At 40.7% G+C, this 13,918-nt stretch overlaps 1 protein-coding gene across 1 annotated transcript; it reads left to right on the top strand.

The window, feature by feature from the left end:
* The first annotated feature begins 484 nt into the window (after nucleotides 1–484).
* On the top strand, nucleotides 485–13,867 carry LOC134585716 (discoidin, CUB and LCCL domain-containing protein 1-like). The gene is made up of 11 exons (XM_063441177.1): nucleotides 485–590; nucleotides 4,837–5,046; nucleotides 5,290–5,427; nucleotides 5,764–5,815; nucleotides 6,474–6,546; nucleotides 7,763–7,896; nucleotides 8,421–8,461; nucleotides 10,002–10,091; nucleotides 11,241–11,325; nucleotides 13,178–13,212; nucleotides 13,296–13,867. The coding sequence occupies exons 1-11, from the start codon at nucleotides 485–487 to the stop codon at nucleotides 13,865–13,867; spliced, it is 1,536 nt and encodes a 511-aa protein (XP_063297247.1).
* The last annotated feature ends 51 nt before the right edge of the window (nucleotides 13,868–13,918 follow it).

Genomic DNA, 13,918 nt, shown 5'->3' on the forward strand with positions numbered 1-13,918 from the left:
GTCCTGGAAGTGTGCCAAGAGGTCGTGGATGTCCCGCTTTGTTACAGGTGGTTCTGTTTCAGGCGTAGCCTGAGTTCCTTTCCCGGGCACAATGTCCACCACTGCGTCAGGTGTAATTTCCCGCCTGGGGGATGGCGGCTCCCGCGTGCGGGTTGTTGAGGTCAGCATCTGGCTGATATCATGGTTGGAGGCTGCCGCGGCCGGAGCCGGTTTTTGTGATTTGCGGCCCATCGGGAGTTCTGGTATGGCCCCTCTAACGTCCGCTGCCTGAGGGATCGTGTCCCAGTAGTCTCCGTCCCAGGAGGTGATGCGTGGCTGTCGCGGTAGTCCCGCTCGGTAGGCCCGAGGCGCCTTGTGCCGGGTTTCGTGCCCGACGGGCATAAAAAAGGCATCCACGGGTCCGGAATGTAAACCCCTATGCGAGGGTCTCTGTTCCACCTCTGGTTGCTCACTAATGCGCCATTTCTTGTCGATTTTTCGAGCAATGATCGAGGAGCTGGGTGAAATGGCGTCTGCTCCTGAACGCCGTTGGCTCCGCCCCCCAGGGTTTTTATTCTTAATGCCCAAGCGTACGACTATGCGCCTGTCAAGTAAGCTGTCAGGGAATTTATGTGTTCAAATTTCCAGTAAGTGTGTGAGAGCAAGAAAAAGCCAAATACATAGCATGATTCTGACGCTCTATGGCTTAAGGATGTAGGAGACCCTGAACCAAACCATTTACTAACTTATCAGTTTTACGGAGAGTTAAACAAGAACAAAGAAGTTGGTAAGTTTTTTTACACAGACCCCCTAACTTCAGTCCTTCACATGAAATATTTATCTCCCTATTACAGCAGTATGCATTAGGGGTGAGTATGGGCCAAAAATTTGGTTTGGTTCAAGACTTCGGCAATTCAAAATTTTGGCACTTCCCTATCCCCAACCCCCAACCCTAACCCTAACCACCACAACCACTTATACATGTAGGGTTAGGGCTAGATTCCTGTCATGATTCCCGTAATTTTCCCTCCCTCTCTTGTTTTGCCACTTTTCAGAAATCCAAAGCACTTCCATAATTCAGCAATTCGGAAGCATCCGAATGTCCGAATTGCCGTAACATTCGGAACGAAACCAATTGCATATGTCTAGTATGCATGACTCTGAACTTTACAAATTCTTTCAAATTGGGATAGTCTGATATTCAAATACATAGACTATAAAGAGGGAGTAGGACAAGTAAGAATAGATAGCTCTAAAACTGGAATGAAAAGGATCACCACATTTTTAGAGAAATAGGGGAAACGAGAACATCCCATCTTTTATATTTTATATATTAGAGTATATTAACTGCCATTGGTGCCAACAGCCCTGTGTTGTTTTCGCAAGCTGGGTTAAGGACACGTATACTACATATATATTGGACTTACACAGGATACTATTGGACTTGTTGGATATAAAATTGGGCATTCCCAGATATATATGTATATATATATTTTTTCATTGTATTGCATTTTATCACTCAGTAAGGTTTTTAGCTCCTGGATATTTGCACTATATTACACGGTGTTCTCTTTTCCCCTTTACAAATTCTTTGTCCACTATTGGTCCACATCACAAATGTGTATATACAAAACCCCGTCTAAACATCATTCCAGTGTTGCTGCCTTTAATTCCACGGATTTCCTTGTCAAAAAACTGAAACGTCCATGAGGTGTATCAGGACACATTTTTTTGTATAAAGGCGTTCTAATACCTGGCTAGTTATCTGGGATGGGCGTTCTAATACCTGGAAACACAGTGGAAGCCATAAAGTGGCTATGTTTGTCAGTGAAGTGGTTTTTATGCCACTTTTAGTGGCGTATATATTTGTAAGTGCAGAGCATTATTTATTTTATTTACATATTTGATGGTTTTACACTATGCCTGTTTCTTATATGTGTTTTAAGCAATCAGAATTTTTTGATGGCATTTAAATTTGTCTGCTATTTAATCAGGACTAGTCCATACTCTGTAACACTTAGAGAAAGCCTGTTATCTTTGGCGAAATGCATCAGTGTTTATTCTTTTTATGGTTTTCATCTTTATTTTCAATACATTTAGTTATTTTTAACCATATCTGGACCTTCCTGATTTTATCCAGAAGATTGTATCCAGAAGATTCTAACATCCGATTCCTTGGGGGGGAACATACCACCCAAGCTATAAGGATTCGGCAAAACCCATTGTTGCTCTCCACTAGTGAGTATATCTCCTTTTATCGCCTTTATTTATTTTACTACAGAGATCACTGTATATATTTTTTTCTTTTATATATTTTGAATATCCTGGTGACCCTTTGCTGCTATACTCCTGGGCACTGACAAGCGCAAATGCTGAATACCTCGAGATAGGGAGCTCATACCACACCAGCTACAAAACAACTATCAACCAGAAAGACTACCACACGCAAGATCAATATATTCCACAGATCCATAGTCGGGGATTATACCTCCCGAGCGCATATATTTGGAGCTAATTACTAGCTCCAAAAAAGTGTAAGTGCTTTTCCTTTTATTTACCTCACCAACTATCTGAAAATACTACTTCATACTTCGTTTTTGTCCCCTGTTTTCCATATTGTATTGTATTTTCCTGGTTGGAATTTTACACATGGACAGGGCCCTAAAATAGGAAATCACTCATTGAGTTCAGAGTTAGTAGGTGGCCTGATATTTTAAGAGTCTATAATATAGTGTGATAACATATATGCTCCATAATGACTGGAGAGTGATGGAAGTTGCATTCTGTAGTATCTCTAGTGTAAACATTAAATTAGGAGACTAACCATGATGGTTAGAGGTATTCTTTGTGGGAATAAGTCAAGGTTACAGTGCAGGATATACACCTCTATATTGTGTGCTGTGCTGACCAGTGCATTATGGCATCACTGTGATGATGTAATAACCATATCTCATCACTAGAATTACTCACCATTGTGAAAGAGTTGTTTTGATATTAAGATATATATCAAATTGCTCGAGAACGTTCTTGTTTTCATACCTAATCTTTACCTGAAATTGGACATTAGAGGGCGCTACTTTTCGCAGGACTAAGTACCGAGGCAGCACAGGGCAGCCTGATGGCTGGATTATTGCCTTTCGTTGGGCTCCTGCTATGTACCCCAGTATTACTGCTGGCAGAAACACTGGGTAAGTGCTTGTGGAGTACGTGTGCAGATTGTGTGATACTTGTACTATTATCTAGTTTGACTGCCATTAGGATAATGTTATATGTCTAAATTAATGACATAGTTTCAGCTTGTTTCAATAGTTAGTAAGGTATACAATTTGGAGAAAAAGTGTAAATGTCTCTGAATGTAGTGTAGCGATGTACAATGGACTGTAAATGTAGCAGGACGTTTACTGGAGCGAAGCAGTGGTCAGTGCATTGGGCTGTAGGAGGGAGTACAGTGTACCTGATTTCATTTACCCGTAGCTTTATATCAAGTTGTTTCTGTTACCAAGTAGGTGCGTACCTGGGGTATTTGTCAGCCCCCCAAGAATTGTAACATTTAAAGGGACACTACAAGTATTATAACTACTACAACATACATAATGAAAAATGTTTAAGGAGAAAAATGTTCAAAAATGGTTTCAAATGTCCTGAGAAACTGAGGAAAAGAAAATTAGTTCTACTGCGTTGACTTATATGCTCCACCTAGATAGGTGTCCTATTGGTAAAATATTTACTTTGTGTCTTTTAACTAATTTATATCTCATACTGTTTCTTTTTTAGAGATCTACCCGGACTATATTTTGTCATTTGCCTTTAAACCATGTATTTATTGTTATTTATACACTGTGATAACTTATATGCCCCATATTGGCTGGAGAGTGATGGGAGTTGCATTCTATAGCCTCTCCAGTGTCTACATTAGGCTAGAATATTAATAACAATGGTTAGGGGTATTTTGTGTGTTAATGACTTAAGGTTACAGTGCCCTGACCAGTGCATTATGACATTACTGTGATGATGTAATATCTATCTCATCACTATAATTACTCGCCATTCTGAAGGAGCTTTTTGATATTAAGACATATATCGAACTGCTGGTGAACATTCAGGCATTGCTAAGATATTAGCGATAATTACTTATAATAATAATTAGGAAGCACTGTTATTCACAGGACTAAGGACTGAGACAGCACAGTACAGCCTAATGGCTGGATTATTGTCTTTCATTGGGCTCCTGCTATGTGCCCCTCTATCACTACTGGCAGAAACGTTGGGTGAGTACTGGTCGCTTTGCTATGCTGTTCAGCTCAATGCTGAGAGAGAACATGATTTAACCAGCACCGATTTACCTGGAATTGGGCTTCTCCTATGGCCTTTATGCTGAGTATGCGGGCAGCGAACATACATATTGTGTGATACCTGTGCTACTATCTGATTTGACTGGTGTTGGGATAATGTTATCTGGTCTACTTACTAACATCCGAATCGCGTAACGAACGGGGCATAACCATCCAGTACGAGGCCATTCCTAAATCTGGACATTGGTCACAGTATGTAACAATTTCCAGATCAGGCATTTTAGGCTGAATTATGCCATTTGGATTTAATTTGGCTACAGTTTGGTTAGTGAATAACCCTCTCAGTGTCCCACGTTGCTGGTTAAAAAATGATGTGTCTAGTAGACCTTGGTGATGGTTTATGGTTAATCCCAGGATCCTGTAAAAAAATACACCATCCATGGACAATATTGTTATGTGAGTCTGTATTATTTATAAGTGCGCAGTATACACCTTGTCCATTACAGGGTGACACCTCGGATATTCATTATTTTTTTCACAAGGGACATTTCTCTGTTTCCTACAGTGGATGGATGTGGCCACGTGGTCATGAATGATGAGGGTGGAACTCTTACATCAAAGAACTACCCTGAAACATACCCCGACCACTCAGTTTGCCAGATTACCATCAGAGTGCAGAGCGGTAAACAGCTGTACATCAAAGTGGCTGATTTGGACCTGGATATTGACTCTGCATCTCTGAAAATCTACAAGGGTTCATCCACTGAGGAATATGGTGAGTCTCTATAAATTCTACAGTATGGTGGGATGGAAAGCAAATGCTGGGGATTTGGAACATGTACTGGTTTTATAAAATTCTCACAGTTCATTGGAAATCATTTTTTCAGATTAGGATTAAGTACCAGACGTGATCAGCAGCATTATAGAATACAGTTTATTACAGACGCTATCCATACATATAAAATACAAATGATATTCTGCATCTCTAAGCTACTGACACTTCCATATATTATTTCAGTGAGTTACAGTGGAGATCTGAGCAAGGCAAAGACGGACATTTTCTTAGATGATAATACTGCCACCATTCGTTTTGAAAGTGGCCTCCACGTGTCTGGCCGAGGATTTCTGATTAATTATGCCAGCAGTGATCATCCAGGTACTGTGTCTACTAAACTGTGAATGTGTGTTACGAAGGATTCAGTTTGTGTCTCGGGGCTCCTTTGTACATGTCATGTCAATATTGTCCGTCACTGACAGTGAGAGCATTAAATTCATAATTCTTTGACAGTAGCTTCAAGATTGACCATACTCTGCAGGCATGAACACTACTGCTACATTACCTGCGGAGAAATGTGACCCGTGTTTGATCTCTCGGCTATGGCTCTTACTGCTGTAGAATGCTGCAAGTTAATTTGTTTTAAATAAATACGGCTCTTAAGGTGTTAAAATACGTGTGCAGGAATCTCACCCTGCTCCTGTTTTTTATTGATAGATTTCATTACCTGCTTGACTCGCTGTGACTATAAAGAAGACCCAAAGTTCAGGTACGCTTGATTTGGCTAATTATACCTTCATAGAACATGTTGATGTTAAATAAAATGTGATCATAGAATATTGTAATGCCTTTCTATTGGTCTGCAACAAGCGTTCTGAGATCCCTGTCTTTAGACTTTATGCTTGACAAAGAGGGGATCTCCTGAAAGCTTGACACTCCAAAAATGTCCAATAAAAAAACTACGCTTATCTAATACTTACAACAGGGCTACCCAATCCAGATCCCCAGATGTTGTAAAACTACAACTCCCATGATGCGTTGCATGCCTTTAGAATGCATTTTGAATGACAAAGCATCATGGTAGTTGTAGTTCTACAACATCTGGGGATCTACCTGTTGGGCAAGCCTGCTTTACAAGAATTTGTTTTATGAGAAAATGATGGTAAATGCAGGGAATTATTCACCAACATTGAACTGAGGTGAATCATCAATCAACCTTTAAAATTCAGGCAGTAAATCAGCTGAGCGGAGAGTGTATGTGAATTGGGGAATCTGAATTAGAATTCAATATGTCAGTGTGATAATATACCGGTGTACAGTACGAGTATTAAACGTAATCTCTTCTTCTGTGTTTTGATTACCCTTTGTACAGCACTGCGGAGTAAGTTAGCATTTTAGAAACAATAACATTATTTCTACAATTTCAGTAACTATTGTCCAGCCGGCTGCTGGGATGTAGCTGGAAACGTATTTGGAGATGTGACTAATGGATACCAAGAGGTGCGTAAACTGAGCTGTGCGAACATTTCTTCCTAGTGCACATTTTCTATTGGGCAAAGTATTTAAACAAAGCATTCGTGGTAATCCCTGCCCATAGTTCCATCTGACAGTGACTGGGTCCTGTGTAAAGTCCCCTCGCTTGTGGAGTTGGTGTACGATAGAAGTTGGTGGGGAGCTTGACTAACCTTTGGGGACTATCATGAGAAAAAACATCACCAATAGAATAGCACTAAACATTTCTACAAGGGCACTCTAACACCATAACCACCACAGCCCATTATAGTCCTTATGTTGGGAGTCTCCTTGTGCTGTGCCATCGTTACGATTTAGATTATTTTCACATGGTTAGATAGACACCCAGGTCTACACAGATATCAATAAAGTGGACATTTCTATTAATAGTGATCTCAACGTGGTGCTTTTTTGAATGGAATTCATTGGCTTAAAATGTCAGCTGGCACACTCGGTCAATGAATTAAGTCTAGATAGGGACACCATTGATATTTGTAAAGAGGAAGGTGACCCTGCTTTAGCTGTAATATATCTGTGAAGAGTATAGAACCCCGGGTGCGGAGCAGTCACTAATAAGCAGTGGGGGGTACGTCCTGGGTCACAGACCTTCCTTCTTCCACCTGTCACTCTGCGTTAAGTGGGATTGTGGACCTCGGTAGAGGAGCTTCATTACCCTCTTCCAAATGAGAGAAAGCAGCTCTACGCACGCAGGCCATGGAACAAATATCTGTTTTAGAAAATGTAGGCTGTTCCAGACATTATTATTATTTTCCTGAAAACTGATAAATAGTCAACAGAAACAAATGATCTACATCAGTTTTACCTCGCGTAGTAATAAGAAAGAATTATTGTCATCAGCTGATCTAACTCTCATCACTCCAGGCAGCCCAGCAGTGTCATTCACAGTATCTCAGTGGGAATTACAGCTATCGCATACTACGCGGTGTGATATTACACTGTGCGATATAGAATTTCAAAATATGATCTTTCCTATAAAATGCCAGTTATGTGAGGGATTAGTTACTTTAATTACCCAAACTAACACATCACACAGATTACAGGAGGGATCCAAGTATCAATACGTACTAATAAACTGACTTCATTTCAAGGCATCTAAGTGCTTGTTTACTACCAATCTGTGTTAATATTACAGACGTTAATACATTTGACAGATATTAAGCTTTCTCTTTTTATTTCTTTGCAGTCGTCCTTCGTTTGCAAATCGGCTGTCCATGCCGGCGTTATCGCAGACAATCTGGGCGGTCAGGTTCTTATAACTCGATTACAACGCACATTCCAATTCAAAGGGATGGTGACCAGTCAGATTTTGCCAAAAGGGTAAGTTGGAATTATTGTGCTATTAAATAAATGATTATTTATACACAATATCCTTATTTAGAGCAGATTGTAAAATTCCTATTGGACAGGTGATGCTAGCTTCTCACTGATTGGTTGTGTGTGATTGATTAGCCGGAGAAGCCGGCCCGGCTACCCTAAGAGACCTAATGTGGGCTATAGAATCCTCCATGTTCATCATAGCCCATATGTTCATGCTACAGGGACACAATCCATATATATTTCATAACTAGAGGGCTGTCAAATCAAGTTCATTTATATTAACCCCTTAAAAAAAGAGGTTTAAACATACGGGTTTATATGATGACACACGTGAGGATTGAGTTTATTTATTTAATTGAACTTATTACTGCTGGACAATGCTTTTAAATATCTGAAAATAACAGCAAAGCACTCCCTGTAGTTTATTTTGATGCTTGTGCCAGACCTGTCCTGCTATAATAAAGGATTCGTTACCTACCTCAATTCTAAAAGGAGCTTTTTTAATTTGATTTATGTTTTTGCAGTGTCTCCGATTCAAATGTCCAGTTTATGTTCAACAATCCGGGTAAGAAAAATACCTTGTTAATGCCCGTAAAATGTGCTTAAAGAGACACTCTAAGCTGCATGTGGACAATGTTTAATCTTTATATAAATACTGCATTACAAAATGTACAATAAAAAATAAGATAGTGATCTTAAAGAAACACGGTAACGCTAGGAATATATATAACTATATGTATACAGTATGTATTCCTAGCAGTATATTGTCCCAGTCACAGCTTAGGTGGCCAGGGCAGCACTGCCAGGGTAAACAAAGGCTTTTTATTTATAATTTCTCCCTCGTAGCTCTGCTTTCCTCAATGTAGCTCTAATTTCCGTAGGAAAGCAATGGGGGGCTAGTGCAAATGTGCAGCAAAACGCTACGCTGCACCAATCAGATGGTTTCTCTTAGACAATCTGATTATAACTGCACAGTGGGAACTTCGTGGGTTCTCGATCACCTCAGGGGGACTTAGCCACGAATGTTATGGAATGGTTTTCGGCATGAGGTGACCGTGCGGTTCCCAGACAACTTGGATCGCAGTTTTGAACCACTTTGAAATCTGCCAAGAGAGCGCTTTTTGGAGGGAAGGTGCCTCAGACTAAAGGGAACAAATGCTACCTAAGAGCCAGACGGACCAACCCGTACTGCGGCCTCAGGAGCTCAAGAGCTGACTGGCAAAAGCACCAAATGCCCTGAAACTATTTGGGGCATAGGACCACGTGTGCGGCTGGTCAGAACTTTAACACGGTGGCGTTTCCCCTACACTGCATGGGTTATTTAACAATGTATTATTTGTGGGGTTATTTTATGTTTTTATTATGTTTTGGGGTATTTTTATGGTTTAAATGTTTAGGTTTGCCTCTCTGTTCCTGGGAGATAATTAGCTTACCGATCTTTAACGCAATTATCTCCCAGGCCTAGAGATTGGCTGTGTTTGGATGCATTAAACAAGTTGACTCCCAGAACTATGTGTCGTCTAGTTACTGGGAGGTGAAGGGATATAATCACTGCTTAGCACCTTGTTCCAGCTCTTGGAGGATTCGGCGGTGAAAGTCCTTATAAGGACTAGAGCTCCCAGGACCGTGTGTCGTCCAGTCCTTGGGAGGGAATAGAGCTAGTCTCCTATCCTGCTCCAGGAGGACCCCAGTCAAGCCACAGCGACTGGGGCAGAAGCGCTGGGGTTTTACCTTGTTCCAGCTAGGAAGCGGTCCTTGGCAGAGATACCCAGTCAGGGTACAGGGAGCTCCGCTACAATGTAGTTTATCTCTTGGCAGCAGTTCCATTAATTGGGCCACATTGATGGAACTACTGAACAAGTTGATAGCATCCACGGGAAGTTCTACACATGGAGTTATATACTTGGATCGCTCCATTGTGTGCATGCTATCGGCAATGGCTCGGGTTCTCTCACAGAGTGTGTCAATAAAGGTAACTCATTTACATGAGAGAGTCTGGTAATATCTGTTTTCAGCCTGCATTGATGATTTAACTGGGAAGTAGAGAAAGCAGGCAAAAGTTCCATGTGTGCAAACAGTTATTTACTTGATCTTCTCCTCTGCAGGATACATTTCATCTACGCGTCCCACATGGACAGATACAACAATGGGAGAGTTCACCAAAGACCAGATAGCTACTGATAAAAACAAAGCAGGTGAGGATCTGACATTAGTGTTGGGATATCACAGTTTTCCTTTTAAATGAGCACGACAAATAATAGTTACCAGCCACAGGCCTAGCTTTATAAAAGAACAAAAGATTTCATAAAGAGCACTTGGACTTGTTCATTCCAAAACTTAGTTCCAAGAAGCCAGATGTTCAGGAGGACTTAATACAGGCATACCCCACTTCTAAGTACACAATGGGACCAGAGCATGTATGTAAAACGAAAATGTACTTAAAGTGAAGCAATACCTTTTTTCACTTCCTAATGCATGTACTGCATTGCGATAGTCATTTACAGGCGTAACTGATATAAAGTTCCTCAGGGAACCATTAGTACTGGACAGTAATGCTGTAACGTGTTAGGGTCATGTTGAAAGCTTTTGCCTTCAAAAATATTGTCAATTTCTGTGTCCTTCAGGGATATCCAAAATGTATTCAGAAGTGAATGTACACTGTTTGTAGAAATCAAAAAGCCTTATAGTGTACATTGTTTTATTCCACATGTCTCTCATTCGAAAGCTTGGGAAAGTTTGTAATGAGCTGTGACTCAAGTTGAGAATGACTACGGAAAGAACTGTACAGTATACTTACCTTTATTTCATAAGAGTAAGAACTGCTTGTAATGCTGTCAACAGACCCATAACTGGTTAAACATTGCTCAACCAACAGATGGCGCTGTGTATGAGACTACTCCTGCAACTATTTTTTAAGCTGTAACAACAGATGGTGCTGTGTATTTAAATACTGAACTGTATTTAGACAATTTCAGCCTGTATTAACATAGAGGCTCGCTGCAAAGCTTGCACGGGAACTCCGTGCATCAGCTCCGCCTCTTCGGCCATACTGCGGCTGTGCGGCGGCTGAATGTCCGTTCTCGCGAGGCACTTTAACGCACACTCGTGGGTATGTCCGTACTCACGAGTGTACGCAAAGTGAGGGTCCGCAAAGCGGGGTATGCCTGTACACAAAGTTCTATGTTTCTGTAGTGTCCTACCAGCAGAGGTCCCAGACAGTAAAACAAGAAATGACGCTTCTTGTTAGAATGAAAATCGATGATTTGCTTTTTGTAACATTTGTCACTGATTGTAAACTTTGTAATAATAAGTGAATTTCTAACATCATGTTTGTTTAATTCTAGGATTTCCAGTCTTTGTTCTTGTCATGGCAGTTACACCGATTGTGTTTCTAATTGGAGGTGTGATTACCATGTGTATGTTGCTAAGGTATGTGTTTCACCATATATAACAATATATGTAGAAATCACTGCATTACAGTGTTAAATAAAGAGATGGAGGTTTTAGTTTACCAGTTTGACGTGTTTACAATTGAAGTGACATTTTCTGACTGTAGTAACTTTTGCCCTGACGCCAAATAGTAAATGTTTCAAGCTGAAATACTGAAATAAACAGGAAATGCAATGCCATTTGGTATTTACTAATTGGCGTTGTGCTATCATAGATTTGAGACAACCTTTTTGTTTATTGTGGAAACGCTAATGACTCTAGTTGTATGGTCCTACTAAGCACGTGGCATATTAAAGGGACACTATAGTCACCCAGATCACTTCAGCTCAATGAAGTGGTCAGGGTGCAATGTCCCTCAGGATTTAACCTTTCAGATGCAAACAGAGCAGTTTCAGATAAACTGCTATGTTTACATTTGGGGTTAATCCAGCCTCTAGTGGCTGTCTTCTGGACAGCCACTAGAGGTGCATCTGCGACGCTGGAGGCATATTATGCCTCCATCGCGCAGAGCGTCCATAGGAAAGCATTGATAAATACTTTCCTATTGACAGTTTGAATCCGCGCATGTGCATTCGGCTCTGCTGACGTTGGCAGAGGGAGCTGACGTCGGCGGGGGAGGAGAGGTCACCAGCGCCGAGGGTGCCCGCCGCTGCAAAAAGGTTGTAACGGACCGTTTTAGCAGAAAAGGGGTAAAAATCGTTTAGGCGATAATCCCCTTTTCCATAGACCAGCAGCTACTGCAATCACCAATCTCCCGAACTGCAAACTGTACGAATTCACCAACTCCCGAACTGCAAAGACACGAACAAGAGGTTATAAAACAGATCCCATAGGCTACCACACATTGAGGTAGCCAGTCACGTCTCTGAGTTGTCATCAAGTAGTTTAATAAATAATAATTCTGGGGTTTGTTCACATTTTGTGCCAATGAGGACGGCAATGCATCGAGCTGCTACAAACTGTAAAACTGAATGGGTCAATGGTGGGTTCTCAAAGACTTGTATTTTTTAAACTGTTTTGCCACAATTATAGCTACAAACAGCAATGGAGCTGTTAGCAGCTTTAATTTAAAGGCTGTACGTTATCAGTTATGGTTCAGGCATAACTGATATAGTGATAGCCAGAAATATTCAAATATTATTACTTTTCGATTTTACAGGCTCTTTTGAACTACTTAGAGGACTACCAGGCACTTTTCACGTTTACCACATTATAAAGCATTGCTCATTTGACACTTAAACGTGGAAAATGGTGTTTTCATTTTTTTGGCACTTACATCGTTTACCACTTTTAGTCTTTGATTATCAATCCAGACTGACTAAGAGCTCAGAAACATAAAACAAGTTGGCTCTGTGTTAGGGTTGATCAGCAGACAAGAAACTAAACTGGGAATTGCAAAATTGGGGGAAAAATAGCTGAATTGGAACATGTATCCCACTCAGCTATTTGTCCAGCTCGGCTGTATTGTGCTTGAAAGTACGATTCGTGGGTCAATTCCCAGACTAGTGAATAACACTCAATCACTAAATTTGATTTATAAACCACCAGGTGATCCTTGGCTCACAGCCCTGACACAAATAGATCCATTTTTTATGTTTATAAACATTGGTGGCAGAAAGCACATTTTCTTTCCTTTCCTGTTGAAAGCCAACAGATCCTTCGTAGATATTGATCAGTGCATATCTATTTTATCACATGTGGACTATTGTGTTTATAAGGTAATACTATGTACACAATGCTTTGGAAAAGTACCATGCTTCAGAGTAAGGGCAGTTGACTAGGTGCATTGATGGATGCTGATAATTTAAATGTGAATTTTCATTATTTACAGGAAAAGAAGAGACTTTGGTCATGACATAGAAACAGGTAAGTACAGACTATGTGTAATGTTGCTCTTGTCTGGACAAAGATTACAGAAAAAGATCAAATATATTGTCTGTTTCCTGCAGGTGTCTGTATGCAACTAAAGTCATTTGGAAGAAAGGAATTGACAGAATCTAATCTCAGCTACGAGAATGAGGATAAAAAGTATAAAAGGCCAACACCACATGTCTCTCTTCTGGATCCTCAATATTCTCATCATCTCCCCATGATTGATCCTGGCTTCCTGATAAGAAAGGCGCCCACCACCAAGTACATAGATAAAGTGATCAAGGATTCTTGTGGAAGTGGGAAGACTGAGAGCCTCGCTCATAATCAGTCAAGTCACAGTAGCCATGACAATGCAACGTGCGTCACGTCCTCTGTGCCTCAATATGAAAAGCCATGTTTAGAAGACGATGCAAAAAGAAAACCAGTATATACTGACTACAGATTCCCTTCAGATTATCCTAGTCGTCATCACCATCTTCCCATTGATTATTGCCAACTTCAATGTCCTCAATATCATCTTCTTCATCATCTTCCTCAACGGCATCATCCTAATCCCCATTTTCATGATCATCCCTCCCATCTTTATCATTTTTATCCCCAAATTCCTGTTCGTCCTCTTTCTCCAACTCATCATCATGATGTCCACTAGTTCAGAGACCAGATGTGATGATTCCCCCCCCACCGAGTTCAGTAGATCTCC

Source organism: Pelobates fuscus, chromosome 1 (genome assembly GCF_036172605.1).
Source record: "Pelobates fuscus isolate aPelFus1 chromosome 1, aPelFus1.pri, whole genome shotgun sequence".
Lineage (NCBI taxonomy): Eukaryota > Metazoa > Chordata > Amphibia > Anura > Pelobatidae > Pelobates > Pelobates fuscus.